This window comes from Panthera onca, chromosome C1, assembly GCF_046562875.1.
Source record: "Panthera onca isolate mPanOnc1 chromosome C1, mPanOnc1 haplotype 2, whole genome shotgun sequence".
In the NCBI taxonomy this organism is placed as follows: domain Eukaryota; kingdom Metazoa; phylum Chordata; class Mammalia; order Carnivora; family Felidae; genus Panthera; species Panthera onca.
Window position 1 is genome coordinate 118485363 of NC_138346.1, and position 27495 is coordinate 118512857.

Below are 27495 nucleotides of genomic sequence, written 5' to 3' on the forward strand. Positions count from 1 at the left end.
AGAACCATCCAAACAGTTCAGATCACTTCCCTGGCTTTAAATACCTACTTCCAACTTTGCACCTCCTTAAGCACTAACTCTTAAGATTCCAAATCAACGTAGATTCACATCTTGACTTCTTGACTTCTAGTTCGTGTCTTATCCTTTTAGACTGGGTCAGTTATCTCTAGATGGCCTAGTAAATATTAGGCCAAATACTGGTAGGAATGTAAACTGTTCCCAACACTGGCTGTTTGACAGGGCTCTGTTGGGATTCTTGCTCAGCTCCAGGAAACCAGAAGGTTACATTCTGGTTCTAATGTCTGATTTCTTTCTTCCTCATTCAGACTCTACTAGTTATTTCTTTGGTTGCCAAAAACGAAGGTAACAACCCAGTGCCCTGGTCTCAGATGAAAGCAGTTTCTTCGTTGTTTTAAAATAGAAACAACCTAGTAATAAAAGATGTGGTTGTGGTTTATTAAATCTAAAATGTATAGAGTTCTGAAGTCCTGAAAGAGGGAAAGCAGTTTCATTATTCTACAGTGAGACAGATGCAGTGAACATTTATTGAATGCTTACTTTGTGCTAAGTACTATCGGAAGTGCGTCTCTCCAACTGTTTCAGTGAATATGATCCCTTTGGGCAAAATGGAAGAATCTAGGATATATCATGAGCTCTAATTTTAACCCAGGGGCTGCTGTAGAGTAACTCGAAGCCCCATTCCAGAAGAGAAAAATCTGTAAGTCAGCATTTGTTTCCTATCCAATATTCCCTTCCTCAAACAATTAACTCTCATCTTTCATCCATTTTCTCCTATGGAACAATTCTGAATTCCTGATCTCATTTACCATCCTCTGACTATGAAGATCACTCACTGATCAAAAGCTCTGGGGTTAAGACAAGGTATGAGATTAACCATCATTTATTATGCCGAGTTCTCTATTTTATCTAATTTTTTTTTTTAACACTCCTCTGAGGTAACTTGCAATATTCTCATTTTTTGAAAATGCAAATAGAAGTAGATCTGAGAGGTCAAGCTATCTGCTCAAGGCCACACAGCCAGTAAGTGTCAAGGCTTGGATGTGAATCCAAGTCAGGGGATCTAAAACCCATCCCTGTCACTCCATATTCTGCTACCTTTTTCATCACAATCATTTTTAGCTCCTTGCTTGCATGCAGTAGACAGTATGGCAGGTACGTGTGGAACAGACCTGGGAACAAATGTGTAGCTGGGGACAATGGGTTTTAAAGCTAGTTCTTTGCATCTGCTTTCTCACCCACAAGAAAATACTGACAACAGGACACATTCTTAAAGGAAGAATAAGATCTTATACCTGGAGGTCAGCATCGGCTGCAGGTTTCCGGGCCCCCAAAGTAAAATGGCCTCCCTCTATGACTGTGCTGGTGAGCTGGAGTTTGGAGGCCGCTTTCCTACAGACTATTTCCTCCACAGTGTCTCGGCTGATCAGCCGAATAACTTTAACAGACCTGTACAGGGTCAAAGGAGACAAGTGTGCCGTGAGGGTCCGCACAGATGAACACAGCATGCAAGGTCAATACACCTAAAGGGAAACAAACCCCAAATGCCATGCTCAGGGTACAGCTAAAGGGAGACTGTACTGTGGACATGAGCATCTGTTAGAGAGATCTGGCCTCCCAGAGGTACTCACTGAAGATTTCCAAGAGAGTCAAGGGATGAGGAGGGGCCATAACTGAGGTTCCTGATGGGAACAGTGAAGGAAAACCTCAGGCAGATCTCCATGATCTTTGTAGCCTAACTCTACAACGCCAGAACTTCATTTTTAAACTGAATCAGACCTTAACTCAGGTAAAAAAGAGTTAAATAACTTCTAAAGGTTCCTTCTCGTCTTTAGAAGTTCATGGCTTCTACTTCATGGCTTGACTGTGGTTTTTAACAAATCACGTGTGCAAGAAGAATGTGTGCTGGCCAGCAGTCTTCAACGAGTCAGCAGCAAAGCTGGGCTAAAACCCAGTGCTCTCTCACCCTCCAGTCTGGGATGTCACCGGGCCCACCAGGTTGTTCACCTCCCTCCCCAACTGAGAACCGCTGAGGGGCCAGGGATGTGGAAAAACACTGATGCTGAAATCTCTCACTTGTTCTGGCCGATCCGGTGAGCTCTGGCAGCTGCCTGTAAGTCGTTCTGCGGATTGAAATCACTGTCAACAAAAATAACAGTATCTGCAGCTGTTAAGTTCATGCCCACTCCACCTGAAAACAATGCAAAAGGAATGTGATCAGCAGCAAACTGGCTACGGGCTAGACCATAAAGGTGCAAGGCTACGGGGACGAATGGTAAATTAAGATCGGACAAAACAATTGGCCTCACCTTTCAGACTAACACCCATCCCTAACTCCAGGACCTTGCAGTGGTTAACACTGCTGTCTGGGCTCCTATTGCCTGACTTCGGAAAACTTAACTATTGAAAGTAACAGAATGAGGGGAGCAGGGGCAAACAGTAAAAGTGCATACTGAAGTTAGTCCCAGGAAGCCAATTTACATCTCTTCCATTTAAAAATCTTGGTCTGTTGAGAATAGTCTGTGAAAGAGGACACACACTCTTTCAAAAGAAAACAGTTTTAAATATGCAAGAGGTCTTCTGCTGTGGACACTGCTAAGAGAGGAGTTAATATCCACTGCAGGTTATAGCTAAGGTAGCAAGATCCCTGATGCAAGCTAACGAGAGCAGGGGATGACATTTATTTATTACACTCCTCAGCAGAGCAGGAAACTACCTCCCTCTGACTGGAGAAAACTTTAGAAAGTCTTTTCTGTATCTGTTTCCACATTAATCAAAGAGTGGGTAACAAAACCAGTCACAGGATAAGAACACTCCATGGGACAACTTTCTGATCTTTCTTCAGCATTGTAGGGAAAGGGCTGAGGAGGCTTCTTAGATGATGAGAATTAATTAAGAGAACCATGAAAGCAAATTACAGCTTTGTCTTTGATTAATGTGGAAACAAGTACAAGAGGGACTCCCTCTTGCCAGGGTCGTTACAGCTCATTGCGGAGACAAGCAAGCCTGAAAGGGCTTGTTCCAACAGCTTGAATTAAGGACTAACTTTTGAGATGGGCTACCGACTGTAAGCTGGCTCTCAAGACAAGTCAGGCAGGAACATTCTAATTAAAGCCTTCATATAAAATTAAAGCTGGAATAAAGACATAATAAAGACTGATTACTGAGAGATGCTAAATTAGACCTTATAATAATGCCAGCTACGTTTGTGCTGTGCTTACTACGTGCCAAGCAATGTTCTAAGCGCTTTATGTATACTGACTCCTTCAATCCTCACAACACCCCTATGAGTAGTTTACTATTATTACCCTCATTTTATAGACAGAAGAGCAGAGAAGTCCAGGGACTCAGCAGAGACCACACAGCCAGGAAGTGAGAGAGGCAGGAGTCAGTCCCACACAGTCTGGCTCCAGAGCCTTCACTTTCACCCACTACGCCAGAGAATCTCCCTGGCACTTATTTCATCACAGCGTGAGCCATAAAAGTTTTCTTCTTCTTGGGTTAACATCTGAGTTCAGTGCTTCCTCATTAAATTAAGGGGTGATGTTTTACAAATAAGCTATTCTCCATTCTTGTTTGGAATATCTCACGAGCTACCACTGCCACCCGGTGGCAACATGATTCAATCACAGAACTATTTGAAAGTTGGAGGGAAACCTGTTAAATAAATAACCCTGCTAATTTACAGCTAAAAAGTGATAGCAAATGTGATCATCATTGTTTGGAAAAGGTTCATGTCCAGGATTGCTTCTGTTCTTAAAAGATTACTCTGCTTTGACTGATTCTAGTACTCCAAGGAGCTTACTCTTTCTTCCTAATTTTAGACCTTCAAACATGATGCCACTCTCGGAATATGAAGATGACAAAATCATTAAAGCAGAAGGAGAGCTGTTTTCCCAACACTGAAGATGCATTTGCCCTGATCCTTCCAGCTTCTCCTAAGACCACCCCAGAGACAATTGAGGACATGAATAAATGGCTGATGCAGGGTGCAGTCTATGACACTGGAAGCAAGTGAAGCCAAACGAATCAGATTATACCTTTGTAATACAGAGATGAGACACACACAGGTGAGAAAAATCTCCTTATGGTCAGGGATTCTATTTAACACGTCTTTTATGCACCCTCACCGTACTAGACACTTAAATACTTTTTAAGATAGAACTGTCTCTTTAGAAAGATGTTGATCTCTCTTTAACAGAGGACACACATCCCCCTAATGTTCTTGCATCCATTCCATTAAGATTCAAGTCTACAAAAACTAAGATAATGAAACTAAGATTCTAGAAGTTCAACACTAAGGTCTGCTTGCCCCATAACATAAGAATAATTTCATCTCCATGAACAGATTTCAAACAACTGAAGTGTATAAAAGCACTACAAATGTCATATAAAATATTTATGACTTAAGTCACATTAAAAATAATTCCAAAGAGGTGGCAATTTCATTAGGATCACAACTTTTTAAAAAGCTAAACTTGATTAAGCTTTGACAGCACTATTCCAGACTACGTAAGGAGGAGGGATAACTAGCAGACAGGTTGTTATCTCACTTCCCAAATTCATAGCTGGGAAGGAGAGCGGTCTCTACTGAATGTGAATTACAGACATCTTTACAGGACAACCCAGCTCAGTGGTCAAAGCAGGTTAAAATTACTTTCCAACAACCCCTGGTTTCAGCCTTACTTGGCAGCTTAGAAAACCTGGACAGGAAAGACCCCATGCTAGGAGCCCAGTACTTCGATACACTTACAACAAATCCCTCAATTCCCCTGTTTTACGCTCCTCCTTAATGACCTCACCTTTCAGAGAATTAAGGAAAAACATGCTGATGGCCAGGATGTAAAAGTACTATATCTCCCCTTATTTGTCTGCTTTTGTCAATGGTTATGTGGCCTACCTGCCCTGGTACTCAGGAGAAAAATAAAAATAGGCTGCTGTCCAAAGTTCTTAATGGCCAGGTGTCTCTCTTCTCCTCTCACAGAACCATCCACGCGCTCATAGCTGTACCCTTCACAGAGAAAAAGAAAACAGAAATATAAACCCTTTTCACATATTCTTTGGGGAATAAAACATTGTCAGCTCAGAAGCAAATGCTAATTTTATCCCTTTCTGTATACAGGTATACCTCTACTTCAAGCAAATCCCATGGGAAAAATCTAAATTTAGGGGACATTTCATTGTTTTACAAAAGAATTCAACATAGGGGTGCCTGGATGGCTCAGTCGGTTAAGCATCTGACTTTGGCTCAGGTCATGATCTCACAGTCGGTGAGTTCGAGCCCCACGGTGGGCTCTGTGCTGCCAGCTCAGAGCCTGGAGCCTGCTTCGGATTCTGTGTCTCGCTCTTTCTCTGCCCCTCTCCTGCTCATGCTCTCTCTCTCAAAAATAAATAATAAAACATTTAAAAACAAAAGAACTCAACATAACATAGCTCTCTGGGTTTTTGAAATACATGCAGTTGACGTCATCTGATAGTCGTGGAGTTAACAGTCAATTCTGACTATCCCAACCAACCCTGAAGCACACTGTGAACCATGCTGCATGGCAGTTTCCAAATGTGCCTCGACAGAGTTCTTAACTTATGCAAGCAGTAAGACAAGCACTTGGGAGCTGGTCAGTGAGCCTGCCCAATGGCCCAGCAGCTACCCTTCAATGAAGCTACAGATTCTCCACCCATCACCACAGAACCCTGTCAAGAAGGGGAATCCTACTCTCAAGCGCTGTTTGTGAATCTAGAGATTCCTCAACATGCCTATGGCATTTCCTGCCAAGTGTCCAATGGACCAGGTATACTACAGTACTTGGGAGGGCATCAAGTGGCTCTGAGAGACCTACTCTGAATTCATGTTTTAAATTTGTACGGTCTGAAGCTGATACTCCTTCACCACTGATCTCATGAACAATCAATGTTACAGCCTTTTCCCATCATCCCACATAAATTTCTTTCAAAGTTTATTTATCCTGAGAGAGAGAGAGAGAGAATGCTGGAGTGAGCACAAGCATGCAAGTGGGGGAGGGGCAGAGAGCGAGGAAGAGAGAGAATCCCAAGCAGGCTCTATCACGGCAGAGTCCGACACAGGGCTTGAACGCACAAACTGTAAGATAATGACCTAAGTCAAGATCAAGAGCCAGACACTTAACCAAGTCATCCAGAAGCCCTCCACAATAATTTTATTATATATTAAACAGGATACCCAGGTAATAACTTACATTCCCTATTGTTTATACAGAAAAAAAATTCCTTTCGCTTGGCTGATATGTGGGATCTCTATAATTTCATCTTCTCTACTGCTCCTGAACAAATGCTCAAATGTTGAGTCAAATGTTACAGGACACTGAAAGTTCTTTTTTAGCAAGCATTTTCAAATCACTCAACATTTCTGCAACTCACATTTCTTCCAGTACCCGTAATTTTAAATCACATCGCCAGTGGGAATGTGTGTGTTTATTTCTGCTCATGTGTCTCTACCCAGCTGTCACTCCTTGTGTGACACACCTCTCTCCTTACTTTCAATCTTCCTTTGGTTCAGGCTAATGTTCTTTCACTACTTTCCTCTGTAATATCCCCACACCCCAGATTACTTGTCATGGACCTACTGGACTGCTAAAAAGGCTTAAGCCACGTAATGGCCAAGGGATGTCACCTCTGTAGTCCATGTAGTCTTGGAGAATATCCAACATCTGGGTCATCTGGGAGAAAAGTAAAACTCGATGGCCCCTGGCAAGAAAGAGAAAAGGAAAGGCTGCCAACTCTAGGTATTTAAGGTGAGTTTCCCTCAGGTGAAACCTACTAAAGAATACAATTACCAAAGGGGAAATATAAATATCATTTATATTTACAGAGACTTCCTCAGACATGCTAAATGTTCCACATAAATAGCTCCACATGTAGTCATATCCTGCAGAGCACAAGTTCTCAAACTGGAGTGGGGATATTCCCAGGAGCAAATGTCAATGCACTAGAGGCTATAGAAAGTCCTAGTATAACCAAGAAACCTCTTTTAGAATGTCAATTTACTAATGGAAAGAAAAATACACTTTCTTTTTAATAGAAAAATAAAGAAAGATATAGGAAGAATAAAATGCAAAATTCAAATGCACAAAAGCCCAAATCAGAAACCTCAAAGAACTTGGGGTCAGCCATCCATAGCCATTCTCTACTTGGGGAGTATAAAATCACTAGCCTCTCATCTCCAGCTATGTTAGCTGAAAAGTCTGCAAAGTATCACTCTAGAGAAGCAAGGGGCAGGTGGCATCTCATATCCCCTACAATACATTAAAAAAACTTATTTATGTACAGGGAGAAGAGAGGAAAGGAAAAGGAAAAATGAATTAAGTCAAGAATGAAGATGAGCCTACAGTCCTATGTTATCAGGTATTATTTAAGTTTTCATAAAGAAATATGGCACTATCAAAACAAGAGTCTCATTAGGAAAACTAATTTAATCTGAGCTTGCGATGCATATAAAGGAACAATTATGAAGAACCCTTTCAAGACTCTAGCCCCAAATAATTGGAAAGGACATTGAACCTGAAGCCAAGGGCCTCAATTCTAACCCCATCTCTGTCATTTGCTGGCTGTGTGACTTTAGACAAGTCATGACCACTCTGGGCCTGTTTTATCACCTATGAAATGAAAAGGTTGGACAGAAGATGTTTATGGGTCCTCCTCTACCTCAAACACACTTATAGTAGATATATCACAGCCAATAAAATACAGTAAGACATGCAATTATTTGATTTGCACATTCCTAATGTTGGGTGATTTTGCCAAATCTGAGGTTTTGAGGTTAGTTCAGGCCCACTTGGGGCAGTTGTCCCATAGGGACAACTTAGAAACCCTTGGGAAGCTGGGCTTTTTCTAGACTCCTCTGTCCTACTGGGGACCAGAAGGATCAGGTAGAGGCTGGCCACCAGCCTCCTGAACACTTAGCTGAACATTTTAAGGCTCCAGAAGTGACTTAGTCTTCTGCTACCCAATTCATGTCTCCGGGAAAGAATCCCCCAAGTTCGCCCTGAACCAAATGCCACAGGTTAACCAAAGTGCAGATTTACTAAGCCTTCATTAGGTGCCAATTAATGCAAGGTACCAGCAAGTAATTAAAAAAGAAATGCTTGATGTTATCTCTTTGTGGAACTAAACAATATAGCTGGAGTGATAAGATTAATACCAATTAATCAGACAACAGATTAAGGCAGTGCATTGCCAAGTGCGAGATTAGGATCCTAGGTCCTATAGGAATTCAGGAAAAGGAAGGATGATTATGGAGGGGATGGGGTGGGATGGGGATGGCTGTGGGTGTAGTTGGCGAGAAGATGGAACCAGAATCGGGGTCTTAAAAAAAAGGAAAACTGGAATTAGTCTCAAGAAATCAATGAGTTGTTCGTTATTCTGGTTTTAAAAATCACCAGCTCAGAGCAGAAAATGTGAACCAACCACCTACCTGGAATACAGGAATGCCAGGAGCTTATCCAGTAGATGAAGTTTCCCACTGGCCTCGATCAGGTGGTCTCCAATTTCAAAAGGCTCTGGTTCCACACCTGAAAAATGTGTCCCCAGTCAGGGCAGACTCCTTGAGTAGAGAAGCCAAAGGCAAGGCTATAGCAAGAAGCCAAGCTCCTTCTGATAATGGGCCCATGTCTCATCTCTCTTTGAGGCATTTTATAATTATGTGTTTGCATGATAATCTCAGTGCTGCTTAACATCAGTCACAGAGCCAATACCCCCAATATGACAAAAAATGTCCATTCAAGGAACAAGCCCACTCTTTAGGAAAAGGAGGCACAGGGACATGCTAAAGTCCAGAGAATTGAAAATTTGAGACTCTCACTTGAGAAAACAAATCAAGAAATACAGCTTAGATGTATAAACTAGTAATTCTCAAGCTGGGGGATGGCAGTCAGAATAACCTAGAGGGCTTCTTTCAAAATCTACAAGTTCCCAATCCCCCCCTGCCTTAAAAAAAGATTCTGAAATGCACCTGATTAAGACTCTGCAATTCATAGTACTACCTGGCAAACACTCCCTTAAAAGAACTGCAGCAAACCCTCCACATTGGTCCTACCCATTCTAGTGCTCCCAAGGCCGCAAAAGTCCTGGAAGTGTCCCAAAGGCTACCTGTCAGAATGACTCAAAAAAGCCCTAGTCTGAATGAAAATGAAAACACTACATATTGAGATGTGCGGTGTGCAGCTAAAACAGCATTTAGAGGGAAATTTGCAGACATCTCTAAGGTACAGGGAAAGCAGCAAAGGAGGCTGAGAAGGAGTGGATACAGGCAAATGGAGAAGTAATAGAAAGCATTCCAAAAGCCAAAGGAAGAAAGTGTTTCAAGAAAGAAGTGATCAACTGTGTCAAAGGTTTTAAGAGGTTAATTAAAATGTGAACGGACAACCATTGAAGGTATCACTGGTGAACTTGCAAAGTTCAATGGCGTTGATGAAAGGCTGGCCATGGAGTGGGTTTAAGACAATGGGACATCTAAACACAAAGACATGATCCCTAAATCCAGATGAGACAACCCATAAAACAACTGGCCTTGATTCTTCAAAACTGTAATTTCATGAAAGACCAAAAAAGGCAAAAAAAAAAAGGCAAAAAAAAAAAAAAAAAAAAAGCAAAGGAGACAGCCAAATATAATTCAGGATCTGTGGCTGGATCTTAAATTTGAAAAGAAAAATCAAAGCCATGGGGAAGACATTAAGGGGACAAATGAAGAAAGTTGAATATGAACAGTATACTAAATTACATCAACATAGAAAAATTAGAAAGAAAATGGGGAGAACACTAGACAGTAAATATGGGCAATTCTTTTCAAGAATTTTGCTATGATGATGGCCACAGAAATATTCATGAAAAGCAATGTGAGAAAAAAGGGCACTGTCTCACCATCAAACAAATACGGGTGATCCACACACTTCCGAAGCTGGGACAAGACATTCTGAAGTTTAACTTTCTTTGCTGTCTCATTTTCAAATGCAGCTGTAAACAGAGACACAGGGAGAAATGGACTTTTGAACAAAAACAAAAAAACTCAAAAACTCTACGTTTCCATAAATAACCTTATTTATTTCAGTATATATCTCTCAAACCTATAATAACCTCCTGAATTTCACTGAATTGCATTAAGAATTAGCAGCATATTGGGGCACCTGAGTGGCTCAGTCAGTTGAATATCCAACTCTTGATTTCAGCTCATGTCATGATCCCAGGGTCATGGGATCGAGCCTACATCGGGGTCTACACTGACCATGGGGCATGCTTAAGATTTTCTCTCCCTCCCCCTCTGTCCCTCTCCCCAACGCGTGCATGCTCTCTCTAAAAAAAATGCAAAGCCACAGACTCCGTTTCCACTCCCAACTCCTCCCAGTGAATCTTATTCAACAAAAAAGGTGTGCAACATGTTAAATATGTGACAGGGTGGAAAGATGAAAGGTGTGACTGGCCAACCTAGAATGTTTGCTTAACTAACTGCTACACAGTATGGACAATTGGGTGGAGGAAGAAAAGGAAATTTCACCAGTGCAACAACCAGTAAAGTCTGCGTTATAGTAAAGATACCTGCACAGTTTCACTGCAGCTGACTGAACAATATTCAGAATACAAAATCCCATCCCATAGTGCTATACGAAGCATGTGTGATAATAAAATATTCCCCTCCATGAAAGTCACATCCTGAGTTTCTAAGCAGTAAAGTGCCCTCTGATTACCTAGGTCTTTCATCAGAATGGCCTTGTAGTATTTTTTCTGCAATGCTGACAGGCCATGGTATATCACCACCTCTGTCTTCTTGGGAAGCTCTGTAGCTACCTCGGCTTTCACTCGCCTCAGCAGAAATGGCTGCAAGAGCTTGTGTAGTTCATTTGCTGTGTAAGGAAAGAAACCAACAACACAAGAAGTGTAGGACAAAATTTCCATACCAATTCCACATGCTAGACCAGTCTTGTCATTTTTCATAATACAGGTGAGCCTTGAACAACGTGGGTTTGAACTACGCAGGTTGACTTAAATGTAGATTTTTTTCCCCCAACAAATACAATATGGTACTGTAAATGTATTTTCTCTTCCTTAGGATTTTCTTAACATTTCTTTCCTCTGGCTCACTTGATTGTACGAATACAACATACAATACATGTAATGCACAAAATATGTCTTAACTGTTTACATTATCAGTAAGGCATCCAGTCAACGGCAGGCTATTGGCAGTTAAATTTGGGAAGTCAAAAAGTTATAGCAGATTTTCAACCATGGGAGGGCAGTCAGCACCCTATCCCTGTACTGAAGGATCAACTGTGTTTCTTTCTTCACCGGGTTCTTTTTCCTATTTCCTTCTGAAACTATTCCTGGCTCTCAACTCAAGAACTAGGAACACGCAAAGAACTTGATTTTTATTAATAATCTCATTTGCATGGAGTTGTACTGTTTCCAGGATACTTCTGCACTTAATTTGATTGACTAGCATAAGGGTTTACAAGTAAGTGTAGGACAAGGACTATTGTCCCATTTTTATAGCTACGTTGAGGAAGGCTCTGCGAAATTAAGCACACTTATCCAAAGTCGCACAGCTGGATATTAATGTTGCATTCAAACTTAGTTCTTTTCACTTCAACGCCCCTGCTCCTTCCCCAGGGGTCATGAACTTCAAAAACTGGCCTGAGCTGGCATTCTGCTCCATGTCGGGTTGCCAGGTTCAGCAAACAAGATACAAGAATGCAGTGAAATATAAACTCCACATAAACAACAGACACTTTTTTAATAGGAGTATGTCCCATGTAATATTTGACGGGCTGTCGTGTGTTTTATCTGGACCCTAAACATGGGGGCAATGAGAGCAGGCTTGCAGGATGGGCAAGATGTGAGAAGCCCTTCCAACTCCTACTCACCCAGGACATGCATACCCACTGGCAGGCCTGCCTAGCATTGGTGTTGAACACTCGTCCCGGGATAATACTACAGGGACAGAGAATTCTACGAGGCAGAGGGGCAAGGGTGCAAGAGGAAGACCGCAACTGGCAGCTGTACAAACGAGGATGCTTCCTGCTTCACTCCCACCATCCATCCATCCCAGACTTCTGATTTTGGTGCACAGCGAACAGAAACACCAGTGCTGTGGAATGCTGAAGAGTAGTTCGGGACTCTGGCACCCCATATACTTTTCTGCCTCGGGAAATAGCATAGAAAGTTAACAGATTACAAAATTATAGAAATGACAGGTGAGGGGGAAAAAAAGTCTGCAAACCAGCAGACACTTTCCATTTCTTCCAAAAATGACCCATGAAGCCCTGCTGTAGAATCATGTAACAAACAAATAAGAATCATGAATAGCAGACAACTGGGAATGACATGAGGGGATCTAGCACCACCTTAGTTTTGGGTGGCTCATTCTTCCTAGAAGGTGTCGTCTGGTTATCAATTCTCTTTCTTTTCTATCTATAACCAGTGTCTATTATGCACCAGCCCAGTTTCTGGGCCCAGACCTCTTGGCATGATTTGTAGGAAGGGAACTTGCCTGACTCGGACTCTTTCTCGATATCCTGGTAACGCTGAACAAAATCTCCCACCTGCTCCTTGGGAAAGACATCAGGCTCCACAAAACTGAGGAGGGAGTAGAGCTCTTGGAGGCTATTCTGGATGGGAGTTCCGGTCAACAGGAGACTGAAGACTACTGAGAACTCAAATACATAAAATAAAAATTAAAAATCCATAACCTCGGAAAGCAAGACTGAGTTACCCATGAAAACCTTTACAGAGAGAGGCATGATTTAATGGGCTGACAATAAAGACATGAAATCAGAGGACTCAGGTTCAAGTTGTATGCCAGCTGTTTGATGGTAGGAATAATACTTCTTCAGTTTCAACTGTAAGAAGGGGATAATAATCCTGGGAAGGAGAAACTGTTACAAGGAGGTGAGTAAAATCACTATGTGAACTCTGAAGTACTACATGAATATTCAATATGATTATTATTGTTCAATCTTTGTGAGAATTTAAGCAGTATGTTACTACCCACATGGTGAGTCTATTGAGACTTCAGAAGCACATGGTATATACTCAAGAGTTTGAAAAAGCTATAGCATCAGGCCCACCACTACAAGCAGGAAGCAAAAAGATCTAGACTAAAAGAATGTCCTTTTGTAAAATGTTAGTGTATCACATCCAAAACATCAAGACTTCTGGATGTTTCTGAGCCTCATACAGCATAAATGAAAGAAAGTCTTTAAATTTTGAGCAGGTGATGAGAACACCAAGAGTAAGAGAATAATGAAATAAAAGGCTAGGAAAAACAGTAACAGATACTAGGTTAAGCAAAAGACAAGCTCTAAATTGACATTTATAAGAACTTATACCATTTGAGTTAAATAATGAAGCAAAACTGGAAAGCCATATCTTATATATTTCATTTAAAAAAATGAAATACAGTGTGTGTATATGTACATATATACCCTTATGTATATAGACATACTTATTAAATACAAAAATACAGTATATTTTGATTTCTAGAATAACAATATGCATACTTATATGTTTACGTGTTCATATGCACAGCAAAGGATATGGAAGCAGATATGTCAAATGTTAATGCATGCAGGGGAGTAAATTATTAATGGCTTTTATTTATTTTTTAATGTTTTTTAATTTATTTTTGAGATAGAGACCGAACATGAGCAGGGGAGGGGCAGAGAGAGAGGGAGACACAGAATCTGAAGCAGGCTCCAGGCTCTGAGCTATAAGCACACCCAACCGACTGAGCCACCCAGGCGCCCCTAATGGCTTTTATTTTTATTCTTGTGTTTCTGTATTTAGGTTTGGGAAAGGGTCATAAGATGATACAGCTTTGTAGTAAGGTAACAAATGAAATGCAATTAAAACTGATTTGAGAATGTCATTACTATTTTTTTTTTTTGCAATCTCTTTTATTTTTTTTCTTTTTAAATTGTCTAATCAATGTCCATCCACTCATGCCTGCTCTGCTTGTAGGACAATGTTTTCATAGTACTTCAAGTATGGGAACTGGTCAGAAATAAATGCTTCCAATAACCAACTCAAATTTTTATAATATGTGTTCACCAAGCAAAGAGCTGGGGTGACCGAAGAAGATGAGGGCTCCCGGTCACTACAGTCAACTTAGACTGTCACATGAGTTCACGTACTTATTCAAAGTAGTGTCTATTTTGTCACTGGGTGAAAAAAATCCAGAGCTGATCTCGTTGTATACAGTATTTTATAAACTTTTCTACATAATCTTCCACAGCAGCCTTACACTGTCGAGGTACCGTACTTACTTTGTGAATGTACTTTGTAAACGTAAACGAGGCGTAGCATAAATTGTAGAACCAACTCCCTATGTTTCAATACAAACTGCTTCCAACTTTCACAAACAAGCTGAAAACAGTATTAGCCCACCTCTCAGCCCTATCAATAAATGCATTTCTCTCCAACCAACAAGTTGTCTGCGATTCAAACCTCACCTAAAAAGGAATGCTTAGATGACACACAAAATTTCCTCACATAATCCCTGAGCCTTAGTTTCCTTATGAACAAGGAAAGGCTCTGGGGCCAGCAATAGAACTTAGTTTCCTCACTCCAAACCTGGGGTTCCTTTACTACACCCGCTTCTCCTCTCCCATTATATTTTAGTAAACTGGCATGGTAGTTTATGACGCAGTGTCTTATAGAGTAAGGTGCCAGAATATGACAATCCTTTGGGAAAAAGATACTGTTTAGAGTCCCAAAATGAAGGCAAACACAGAGCAGAGTCAGCCCCACCAGGGGATAGCAATCTCTGAGACTGGACCAATAACAGTGACCATATCTTCATCAAAATATCAAAAACTCCAACGTTTAGCCATTAAATACAGAATTCAGACCTAAGACTTTCCTCTAAGTCACCTCTAATCTTATTATCTGATTGGTTATAGGACAGGGACCAAACTTCAGTGATGGTCACAGGAATTCACACATGCGGTCTCATGAATAAGCCTTTATGAGGTCAGCAAACAGAAAGGCACTTCTTACTCACAAGCTGTTCCACTGGCTCCTCAGAAAAGAGGGCAAGGTTAGGGCTACACTGACATTTCTCATTTCTCACTGTGCCAGAATGATGGCAAAGATCAAGAGAAGGGAAGGAGATCAAGGGTGTCACACTCAAAAGTATGACAAAGACAAGAGAGACTGCAGCTAATAGTCAATGGCATGCAATGGTCTCTTTATGACTCCATGTGAACTGTCAAATTTTTTAAGATGGTAAATGGGGGGAAGGGTACAATATGTCAGATATAACTGCTATTGCAGACAGAAGAGTTATAATAAGATTATTTTTAAAGAACTACCCCTTTGAAGAAGATCAAAAGAGAGCTGAAACATTTCTAAAACTACAGTGTATTTTACTGGGATAGCATCTTATTACCTGATAACCAGATTTCAGTACACGTTATTTCCTGTGTAAAAGATGAGAGGAAGGAGCAGTGAGGCCATATAAGTACTACCTCTGTCACTCACGAAATGTTTATTTAGCCCTATAGAAATCGGGACTGAAAAAAAAAATGTTTCAACTTAACTAACTCTACACAAGCCTAAAATAGTATTTTTCAAAAGGAGATTATACAAAAACTAAGACTATCCTGTGAGTTTACCTCTGAAAGTGTCTTATGCAGCAAGGAGCTTTGGTTTTTCAACCTGTGAGCTTCATCCACAACAAGAACACTCCAAGGGAAGCTGTGAGAGAAAAATCCAAGCTTTCAGTTTTGTGTAAAAACTCCAACATATATCTTATAGCCAAAAAGTCTTACCATAAAAATAACTATTGTTGGCAAGACTAATATTAAGCCCATTCTATTAGAAACACACTCAAGTTTCTTTCTTATCTGAAAGCCTGCCATGTACATGAGACAACATCTGGATAAGGCAGTAAATTTAAGGGAATTTTTTTCCCAAGACAGGAAAGACCTGTGCATAAAGGCAGAAAAGAAGGAGCTGGAGACAGAAAGCAAAAGGAAACATTTATGACCACCGACTATGTGCCAGACACTGTGCTTGGAGCTTTATGTCTATTATTTAATCCAAAAGAATATGGTGAGTAGACATTATTGTGCTCATTTTACCAACAAGGAGACTAAAGCTCAGAAAGATTAGGTAACTAGGTCAAGGTCATAAAGCTAGAATGCAGTGGAGCTGAGATTTAAACCCAGAAGAAAAATTATGAGAAATTGGTGTCACAGTAGCTTAAAAAGCGTAATTTAAAAAAATGGGGAAGCAGTGAATAAGATCAAAAGTTACAGACGTCCAGGAAGATACATCTGTTGGATACACTAGTATGGAGGTCTTTGGTGGCTACTTCCAAAGCACATTTTGTAGCATAGTAAATTATAACAACAATTTCTCAAGACCTGAGCCAAAATCAAGAGTCAGAGGATTAACTGACTGAGCCACCCAGGCACCCCAAGATGTTTATTTTTTTTGAGATGCTCTTCAAAAGTCTCCACATGGGGCACCTAAGTGGCCCAGTCGGTTTAGTGTTGGATTCCTGATTTCAGCTCAGGTCATGATCTTGTGGTTCATGAAACTGAACTCAATATTAGGCTGCATGCTGACAGCACACAGAGCCTACTTCTGATTCTCTCTCTCTATCCCTCCCGCACTCGCTCTGTCTCAAAATAAATAAAATTTTTTAAAGAGGGGCGCCTGGGTGGCTCAGTCAGTTAAGCATCGGACTTCGGCTCAGATCATGGTATCATGGATCGTGGGTTTGAGTCCTGCATTGGGCTCTGTGCTCACAGCTCAAAGGCTGGAGCCTGCTTCGGTTTCTGTGTCTCCCTCTTTCTCTTTGCCCCTTCTCCACTCACGCTCTCTCTCTCAAAAATAAACATTAAAAAAAAAAAAAATTAAAAGAAAAAGTCTCCACAACACCAAGTGGTACATTTGGATGTCTCTTTGCCATTATTAGCAATGTGGCCTCAGCTGAGTTACCTTGCTTTCTTCATTTAGAAGATCTATACTTGCCTACTAGGGTTTTCGTGAAGGTCACCTAGGATACTTTAAGTAATCAAAAACATATATGTAACAGGGTGCCTTGGTGGTTCAGTTGATTAAGTGTCTGACTTCAGCTCAGGTCATGATCTCAGTTCATGAGTTCAAACCCCATGTCGGGCTCTGTGCTGACAGCTTAGAGCCTGGAGCCTGCTTCAGATTCTGTGTCTCCCTTCTCTCTCTGCCCCTCCCCTGCTCACACTCTGTCTCTCTCTCAAAAATGAATGAACTTAAAAAAAAAAAAAAAAAAAAAACCATTTATGTCCCAATTTTCTCGCCTTTTGAGACTTCCCACATCCTGCCTTGTACTATGAATATCTGTATAGTGCCTCTCCCTCTACTGGAGTCTATGTCTTCTTAGGGAGCTCTACAGTTTACTTTCCTGGCACTGCTGGTAACTCCCAAACAGTGTCTTTCCAGAGAAGAGATCTTCAACAAATATTACATTAGATACTAATTATAGAAAAAAGAAAAAGAGAGGGAAGCCTATTTTCTTCTTTAAAAAAAAAAAAAAAGTTTATTTATTTATTTAGAGAGAGAGCGTGCAGGGGAAGGAGAGAGAGAGGAGGGGAGAGAGAGAGAATCCCAAGCAGACTCTGCACCGTCAGCATAGAGTCCAATGCGAAGCTCAAAATCACGAACTTTGAGATCATGACCTGAGCTGAAATCAAGAGTTGACGCTCAACCGACTAAGCCACTCAGGCACCTCAAGCCTATTTTCTTCTTAAGAAGAGTAAGATAACACGCTTACTTAAAGGAAACTTATGGGTTGGAAGTCATGAAATCTATGACTGGGCCTTCAGTATCTCAAAATAAGATGAAAACAGAAATCCAACTCAGAAGCTAGATGAGAACATTTAAAATATTGAAGCACTTTGAAAACAGAAGTTTCTCCCCACCTAACCACATCAAAACTACACATGCTTTGGAGAATGAAACCCTGTCAACGTACCTTTTCTTATGTACCTAAAGTCTAGCTAGTGTTGAATTTACATTGTAACTGTAGTCTCAACCCTATACCGCAACATATCACCCATGGTATTAGGTGGTATGGAAGAATTAAATCTAAGCTTCCTATGCATCATGAGCTGATGTGAAAGCCTGAAAGCTAACTAATTAAAAGTATATTTAAAACTCCCTTCCTAAAAAGTTAATTTCATAGCACTGACTGCTACTTTAAGATACTTCCAGGAAAAGGCTCAAATAATTCACCTCCTATATTGCAGTAAAATCTCTAAATAGCAGTCCTGAAAGGTATCTGCGCAGTCTGCAAAGTAAAGAATCTAGTATTTATTAACCACCCATCACAGACACCTTATTTAATCCTCACAACAGCCATCCAAAGTAGAGATTATCCTCCTTTTACCAACAAAGAAGCTGAGGTTCACTAAGGTTAAGTAACCCAGGGACACACAGCTAATGAGTAAGGGCTAGACTGCAGGACTACTCTCTGCCACACCAATCTGTAAGTAAGACTCACGGAAGACATACCAGGAAGATGTGCCAGACATGACATGAAAGATAAAGTACTAAAACGTAAAGGAAAGACGTGACTCTCATGATATATTCAACAGTTTCTGAAGTACCGCAACATACTCACGATTTTAGAAATGATGAATCTTTCAAGCAAATCTGAAAAATTAAGGAAAAAGACACATTATAAAGGCTAGTATTAACACAACTGATATTAATAAACTAGTTTCTTGTTAGCTAAATCTTATACTTTAGGAGAGTTAAGTCTTAATCATTCACTAAGTAAAAAAAAGTTGTGAGCATAACTTCTAAGTAGCACTATCTTGAAAAAAACAAAACCTAGGCAGGAGTAAGTGGAAGGTCTTGCCTTCACTTTAAGACTAAAAACTTGAAATGAGACTGGAACTGAGTACCCTCTACTCTCGTCCTGCAGTAACAGGCAACCCCTCAGCCCACAAAACCCTCTCCCCTGCCTGCCTCCTCCTTCCTCCTATTCACTGGCCAACAGGCAGCTCAAATGCCACCCCCTTCACTGGGGCACCTTTGCTCTTGCCGCACCAGGAAAGAAGAGACATTCAGCGAATTTGGAACACAGTAGTCCTTCACTTCCTTTGGTCACAATCCCTCTCTGACAATCTAATGAAAGTAGACTTCTCTCCCAGAAAAATGCATGCTCTCCAAAAAATTAAACCTAATTCCAGTAGATTCTCCAACTTCTACGGTCCCAAGGTTAAGAGTTCTTGATAGAAATAAATTCAAACCTCATAGGTAGTTAGCAGCACATGAAAACGTGACTCTTGTTTCAGGTCTTGCTGTAGGTGGGCTCTCTCCTCCTTGTCACCTGCGTATGTTACACAGGAAAGCCCTGGAGCAAATCTGGATCCAAGAAAAGAGGTAGATGAACACCAATGTACAGCCAAAGGGAAGGGTGTGCATATCTAGAAAATTACATTTCATGGAAGGATTACTGACATGCAGACTTCAAGATGTCCTGCAACCAGAAAGAGTCCTGAACTCTGAAATCTTATCTATGGTAACAGGTAAACCTATAGGTAAGTTTCTGTGTGAACAGATGGAAGGATCAGATGAACATCTACAAAGACCTTGTGCTAATTCTAAAGAAAAAACTATTTTTTTCCATGTTGGTTACTTCCTATGTCACTGTGAAAAAGATAGTTTCTCCTTTAGTTCAGCAAAATTTACTGAGTACCAGTTCTGTGTTGTTACTGAGTAACAATAACACCCACTTAATCCTCCCCCCATCAGATTCTGTCTCTACCTTTATTGCTCAGGTCAGAGTATTCTGGAAGAAATAAAATCACTGCTTAGGACAATATGTTGCTTTATCACATTTCACTATCACCAGAAAAAAAAAATCATACTCAATGTAAAAAACAAAATTTCAGCTACATCTACTCTGTACCTCTCCATCTCTTCTGTCCAGTTGCTCAAAACAGACAAGGGGCAAAGAATCAGAAATGGTCCTTCGTCATTTAATCTTCCTGCCAAGTAAATGAAGAGAGCAATAGTCTGGAATACACAAAAAGAAGGCAATTTTTATAACATTTATTACTTTTCTGTGAGAAACAACCACAAAGTTCCCACAACCTTGTAGGGAACACAAACTCTTACAGAAGACTTGGTGTACAAAACAATAATGTACAATCTTCCACACAATGGGAGAGTCATCCAATCCTAGAGTGAAATCCTTTAAAGCATAAATATAATTGCCAAAGAAATTCATGGTACTCAATTACATCAATAGTTAACAAGCAATGAAGCTCAGTATTTATGTAATTAACCCTGCAATGCAAAGGGAAAAAATCAGGAAAGACAAACAGAAATAAATGAAAAAATACAAATAATGCACAAGATCAAGAACACTCCAAAAACCTAAGGCAAGGACTTCCAAGATGTGACTAAAGATGACCTACCACGAGGTGGCCTCCGCTGCTTGCCACACTCTCCTGAGGGAGGATGCCTTCCTTCCTAACTCCCTCCCTCCTTTCCCTAATGTTTGCCTTCCTTCCATGTGCATTTATAGAGCACCTTCTATTTGCTAGCACTGTTTTAAGTTCTGGAATATAACACTGAACCAAACAGACAAAACTCCTAGTTCTCTTGGAACGTATTTCTACTGAGGAAAACAAACAATAAATAATTCATAAGCTTAAGTAGGCTTAAAAAACAAAAATCTTTGTAAAGCCAAATAGGCACATTTTAGGATAAGGCTGTACACACAGCCTTTAAAAGTTTCTTTAAAAGGTTACTATAGGGGCACCTGGGTGGCTTAGTCAGTTAAGCATCCAACTTCGGCTCAGGTCATGATCTCAAGGTTCATGGGTTTGAGCCCTGGGTTGGTCTCTGTGCTGACAGCTCAAAGCCTGGAGCCTGCTTCAAATTCTGTGTCTCCCTCTCTCTCTGGCCCTCCCCAACTTGCACTCTGTCTCTCTCGTTCTCTCTCAAAAATAAATAAATATTTTTAAAAAAACTTTTATGGGAATGCAAGCTGGTGCAGCCACTCTGGAAAACGGTATGGAGGTTCCTCAAAAAACTAAAAATAGAACTACCCTACAACCCAGCAATTGCACTACTAGGCATTAATCCATGGGATACAGGTGTGCTGTTTCGAAGGGACACAGCAGCACTAACAATAGCCAAAGTATGGAAAGAGCCCAAATGTCCATCGATGGATGAATGGATAAAGAAGATGTGGTATATATATACAATTGAGTATTACTCGGCAATCAAAAAGAATGAAATCTTGCCATTTGCAACTATGTGGAGGGTATTATGTTAAGTGAAATTAGTCAGAGAAAGACAAAGATCATAGGACTTCACTCATATGAGGACTTTAAGATACAAAACAGATGAACATAAGGGAAGGGAAGCAAAAATAGTATAAAAACAGGGAGGGGGACAAAACATAAGAGACTCATGAATATGGAGAACAAACTGAGGGTTACTGGAGGGGTTGTGGGAGAGGGGATGGGCTGAATGGGTAAGGGACACTAAGGAATCCACTCCTGAAATCATTGTTGCACTATATGCTAATTTGGATGTAAATTTTAATTTTTTTTTTTTTTCAACATTTTTTATTTATTTTTGGGACAGAGAGAGACAGAGCATGAACGGGGGAGGGGCAGAGAGAGAGGGAGACACAGAATCGGAAACAGGCTCCAGGCTCCGAGCCATCAGCCCAGAGCCTGACGCGGGGCTCGAACTCACGGACGGCGAGATCGTGACCTGGCTGAAGTCGGACGCTTAACCGACTGCGCCACCCAGGCGCCCCTGGATGTAAATTTTAAAAAATAAAAAATAAAATTAAAAAAAAGTTTATTAAAAAAATAATAAATAAATAAATAAATAAATAAATGTCTGCTGTGATATACAGAGAAAATACATTTTTGCTTTTATAAAGCAAAATGTTTAAGGAGCCCATTCCCAAATGCTGAACCATTTCTGTGAAAATCTATCCTAAAGATACAATCCAAAATCCTGAAAAGGTTATATGCCCAAGGATGTTCACAGTAAAGTTAATTTAAGTAGCACAAAAGGAGGGGAACTGGTCATTCCTCGTCTGCAGAATATTTAAGTAAATTATGAATTCTCTTGATGAAGTATTATGTAGCCAGCAGAAAGTGACTGTGAAGAATATAATCAAATGGGTAACTACAATGACAATGTTAGATTAATAAAATACAAACTATAGGGGCTGCTGGGTGGCTCAGTCAGTTAAGTGTCAGACTCTTGATCTCAGCTCAGGTCTTGATCTCAGGGTCATGACTTCAGGCCCTGCACTGGGCTCCATGACCAGCGTGGAGCCTACTTAAAACAAACAAGCAAACAAATGATATGCTCACTATAATGTCAGCCATTTCAGATACCTTGCTGCCCACGGTTATGGTTAGAGTGTTGTGGTTAGAGGGTGGCAATTACTTTTTAACTGAGATTACACTAATTTTACAATGGAAATCATTTCCTTTTTTTAACTATCCATTGCTTCGCAGCCCAGACTGTGCCAGAGCAATCACCAAATTAAGTACTTACTAGAAGAAAATCATTCTGTTCAGCTTTCACGGAGGTTACCATTGAGAGAAAACTTATCCTTTGTTACCATAAACCAGATATATCTACAAAATTTGGATTCATTAGTGAATTCTACCAAACATTTAAAGAAGAAACAATACCAATTCTACACAAATTCTTTTAGAAAACTCAAGAGGATAGAATATTTCTCAGTTCATTCTATGAGCCCATCTTTTTTACCACAACGCTAAAACCAAAGACATTATAAGAAAAGGAAACTAGAGACAAATATCCTTCATGAACACAAATGTGAAAATTCTAAACAAAATTTTAGCAAGATGACAGAATGTTTTTAGGGCACTTCAAGTAGAGCTATATGAACACTCTGGAGAAAGGCAAAGGACAAGTGGAATTTGCTGGCTCTGAATGAAGTCAGGGGGTTCGATGCGGGAAGCAAAGGAGACTGCAGGTGGGGAGGCTCTGTACACGACCCAAGTGTCTCTCTTTTTTTTTTAATTTTTTTTTAATGTTTATTATTTGAGAGAGAGAGAGACAGAGAGCAAGCAGGGAAGGGGCAGAAAGAGAGGGAAACACAGAATCAGAAGCAGGCTCCAGGCTGAGATGCCAGCACAGAGCCCAACGTGGGGCTTGAACCCACAGACCATGAGATCATGACCTGAGCCAAAGTCTGCCGCCTAACTGACTATTCCACCCAGACGCCCCACGACCCAACTGTCTCTTCAGAAGACTGGCTCCCAGAGACATCCAGAAAACTTACCTTTGTTCTAGTTCTACAGCTCTCAGTTCAGGAATGCACCAGAACCCAATTTATTTGCCTGAGAAACCTGAGAGTGACAAATGACGTCCTTGAGGGTACCATACTCACAGGTCATTTTGTATTCTGAAGAGCCCCAAGATCAATGAGCTACACCTGGCTTAGATAAAGTAGTCTCCCACACACAGTCACACACAATGTGCAGGGCTATGTGCCGAACTGCTCCAACTGGACTGTTTATGTATGGAGGGTCAGGCTTGCAGGGGCCAGTTGAGCTTCTAAAAGGACAATGAGACCTTCACTCATTCTGTGTGTTTACTGGCAAAAACCTTTTTGGTATGGGGAAACTTACACTTCCATAGTTTCTGATCAAGTGGCCTCTGCTGTATATCCTGACTGCACTCTGACTTTCTTTGGTATTCTATAGATGAGTAAACCTTGTGTGACTAACCGAAGGGATGTCCGTATCTGAACTTTCAATCAATTCAACCCTACCACTGACATCTGTCAACACAGGGCTGTGCTGGTGATCACCCTACCAGAATAATTGATCTCAACACCGTCTGCTTATCAATGCACAAGGAGGCCACATCTCGTTCTCCAGGTCTCTAAACTAGGTCCTACCACTAGATGGCCCAGGCATTCTGGAAGACACGATACTTCCTCTGAACTTCCCTAGCATGGCACAGAAATGAGAAGTAGCTCTACCACCCGTTAAGGAAAAGAGAGAAATATTAGAAGTAATCCCGTTAACTAGACAGAAGTATTTACTACAAAGGAGGGCCGAGTCAATTTGATCCCTGGGACAGGTATATTTGATTTACATAGAGAAAAACTTTGCCCATTAATTGCAATCCAATGTCAAGGTTAAATAAGCTTAGTGACAGTTCAAAACCATCCTCGTAACGAGAAAAGTCAATACCAAGGACATGATCTCTTAACAAAGGTTCAGGCATTTCACCTCCTAATATAAAAACACTTACTAGTAGCTAGCAGCTAAAAATAATGAGATGTGAGGAGGTATCTTAGTGGAGATGAAAACTGGTCACTCACAGTAACATACCTGGCAGGTCTTACCCAGGCCCATCTCATCTCCCAGGATGCAGCCATTCTGACAATGGAAGCACTGGGCTAGCCAGTTGACCCCCTCCAGTTGATAAGGACGTAGATGAATCCCTAGAAATAAAAAATACAGCAAGTCTGAAGAGCAGACATTTCAGCACACTCACAAGCTAAGCTATCTCCTAAAGACTTCAACTAAACAACACCATAGCTATATCCTTTGCTCGGAAGTCATAGAAATGTAAACATTTGCTGACTTCCAAATGACTTTTTTTCCCCCCCAAATGGCTTTTTGAGCAGACTCAGTCACTGTTACATTTGAAGACCTAAACAGCCTGTCAGTGTCACAGGATGCACTTGACAGATGAGGAAGTCAACCTGGGAGCTGGCCTGTATGGTGCCTAGCTCTCATGCCAGTGTCCATTCTAGGAAAGAGGCATTACTAATGCAACATAACTACAAACAACAACACATGGAGGGTACATGTGTCTGTCTGCTTAATTGCAACCATTTAAATTTGCTATCTGTGCTAAAGGGAAAACTCAAGACAGGACAGGATTAAATTTTGTTTCAACAGAGGAGGAGCACTTAAGAACCGAAATGATGTTGCATAGAGAATGTTTAACAGTGCACAAGGACAGCAGAAGATATCTGAAATGCACATGGAGCCACATTTCTCTCTCCTTTAAGAAAAAAGAAATCCAATTTCAGACAATAACCATATCTAGGGGAAAGGGAAGACCCCAAACATACTATTAACAAGAACATAAATTTCTGGTTTGAACTAATAACCTTTAAAAATAAAGTAGATGGTATATAATAATTGTAGAACATTAAAAAAAAATGAACAAGCTATTTTTATTAAGCACTTCCTAAATACCAGGAAGAGCAGTGAACACTTTACATAAACTGTCTCATTTAATATCTACCACAATGTCATGCACTAGGTATTATCCCCATTTGTAGGCTAGCAAATTCAGCTGAGGTTCCAGTTCAAGATGGCAATGTGGGGGTGGTGGTGAAGGGATGGGCAAAATGGGTGAAGGGGAGTGGGAGATACAGGCTTCCAGCTGTAGACAATATAGGAATACAGTCAATGATATTTTAATAGCATTAAGTGGTAACAGACAGTAGCTACATTTGTGGTGAGCATAGCATAACATATAGATGCTGAATTGCTATGTCGTACACCTGAAACTAACGTAACATTGCATGTCAACTATACTCAAATTAAAAATAAACAAAATTAGAGACAAGATAAAATAAGATAAAAAAATAAAATAAAATAAAATAAAATAAAATAAAATAAAATAAAATAAAAGTTTTAAAAATACAGCAACGTAGGAAGATCCTGAACTCACTTCCTCCCATGGATACACCAAATCTACAGCCATATATGGAACCATTTCCTCTGAAAAAAACTTAAAAACTGGCAGTGACCTCTCCACCTTGGGCAAGAGAGGGAAACCACACTGCAGAGGGCAGGAAAAACTGAGACACAATCTCACCATAAACCCCACCCCAAGACTGGACCCACAATCGGGAGAGGGCCAAGGAGTGCCCACAGTGGGCACCCAACTCTCAATACCAGCACCTGAGAGACAAGCACCCAAAATATGTGGCTTTGAAAACCAATGGGGCTGGCATCCGCAAAATCCATAGGGTTGTGGTAAACTGAGGAACAACTCTAAAAGGACCCACACACAGACTCACCTACACAGAAGTAACCCTCTGAAAAGTGCTTTCACTTTATGTGAAAAAGACTCCCTTCCAAACTGTAAAGCACTGGTGTGGGGGCTGGGGCCTGCTGGGCACTCTCCAGGGGTAGAAGCCGGTGGCGCCATCTTCTTGCGCTCTCTCTGCCTTGCTATGCCATCTCTTTTTCTCTTTTCATTTCCCTTTTTCCTTTTCTCCTCCCACCGCCCCTTTTTTTCTTTCTTCAGTGGGTGCCATCTTCACACTATCCCTCTGTGTGCTCCAGAACACCGGTATCTCCCAGATGGGAGCTTCTACAAACACTTGATGCCCTAGTTTTTGTTTTTTGTTTTTTGGGTTTTTTTTAATTTTTTTATTTATTTTTGACAGAGAGAGAGAGACAGAGCATGAGCAGGGGAGGGGCAGAGAGAGAGGGAGACACAGAATCCGAAATCCGAAACAGGCTCCAGGCTCCGAGCTGTCAGCCCGGAGCCTGACGCGGGGCTCGAACTCACAAACTGTGAGATCATGACCTGAGCCGAAGTCGGATGCTCAGCCAACTGAGCCACCCAGGCGCCCCTGATGCCCTAGTTTTTAACCTCTGGTGCCCTGGTTTCTATAAATGCTACCCAGGGGATGCTCCTTGATTGCTGCCTCTGGAGGTGAGGAGGGCTTGTGTTGCTGGGTCCCATGGGACAGTAGCAATTGGGAAATTCTGTTCTTGGCAGACTACCACACCCAGGGCACTGAACAAATAGCAGACAAAACACACCCCCAGTCTTTCTGAGAAAGAGGCCTATTTGCTTGTCCATGAGCTTTGGCCTGAATGGCAAACTTCTGGTTTGGTACACATACAGGGGCCTACGGAGGTACTCTCCGGGAATGGAAGATGGTGGACGCCATCTTTGTACTTTCCCTCAGCCTCATTCCAATTCACCAGTATCTTCCAGAAAGGAGATTATACCCTTCCCTGGTGAGCCCTGAGTTTTGCAGCTGCTGCCAGGGCACACCTCTACACTGCCTAGCTCTGGTGACCAGCAGGGCTTATAGTCATGGCTTTACAGGATGTTAACAAATGAAGAAAGAGTTCTTAAACAGCTACCACCCCCAGGGCACAGCAAGAGCCAAGAGACCCAAGAGCTCAATCTTTCTATAAATGAGGCTTATTAGCTTCTAATTAAACACACATCTAAGAGCTAATTATAAGCCTTTCCTGAGACCTTGGAGGGAGGGCACCATCTTCACACTGTCCCTCTGCCACACTCCAGAGTGCCAGAATCTCTGCAGGGGAGCTTTTCCATGTCCGGTGCCTGCTTGTTACATCTGGTGCCCTGGTTTTTGTGATTGATACCCGTGACTGCCTGGCTCTGGTGGCTAGGGGGGCCTGCGTTCCTGGGTCCCACAGGTCTGTAACA

General features: G+C 41.1%; 1 protein-coding gene across 4 annotated transcripts in view; it reads right to left on the reverse strand.

Moving 5' to 3' along the window:
- The window catches only part of CHD1L (chromodomain helicase DNA binding protein 1 like), a 177487-nt gene that overhangs the window by 21851 nt on the left and 128141 nt on the right, over positions 1-27495 (reverse strand). For 3 of the 4 annotated variants that reach the window (XM_078451517.2, XM_060621792.3, XM_060621793.2), the window contains exons 2-14: positions 24387-24499; positions 19943-20049; positions 19281-19395; positions 18647-18678; positions 15654-15735; positions 12530-12692; positions 10731-10886; positions 9910-10002; positions 8465-8561; positions 6665-6738; positions 4919-5029; positions 2095-2209; positions 1314-1467 (exon numbers count right to left, since the gene is read on the reverse strand). In XM_078451517.2, coding sequence (XP_078307643.1) covers positions 1314-1467; positions 2095-2209; positions 4919-5029; positions 6665-6738; positions 8465-8561; positions 9910-10002; positions 10731-10886; positions 12530-12692; positions 15654-15735; positions 18647-18678; positions 19281-19395; positions 19943-20049; positions 24387-24410 — 1323 coding nt within the window. In that variant the 5' untranslated portion in view covers positions 24411-24499. Of the gene's footprint in view, positions 1-1313; positions 1468-2094; positions 2210-4918; positions 5030-6664; positions 6739-8464; positions 8562-9909; positions 10003-10730; positions 10887-12529; positions 12693-15427; positions 15459-15653; positions 15736-18646; positions 18679-19280; positions 19396-19942; positions 20050-24386; positions 24500-27495 lie in introns of all 4 variants that reach the window. The other variant, XM_060621795.3, reaches the window with a different exon arrangement.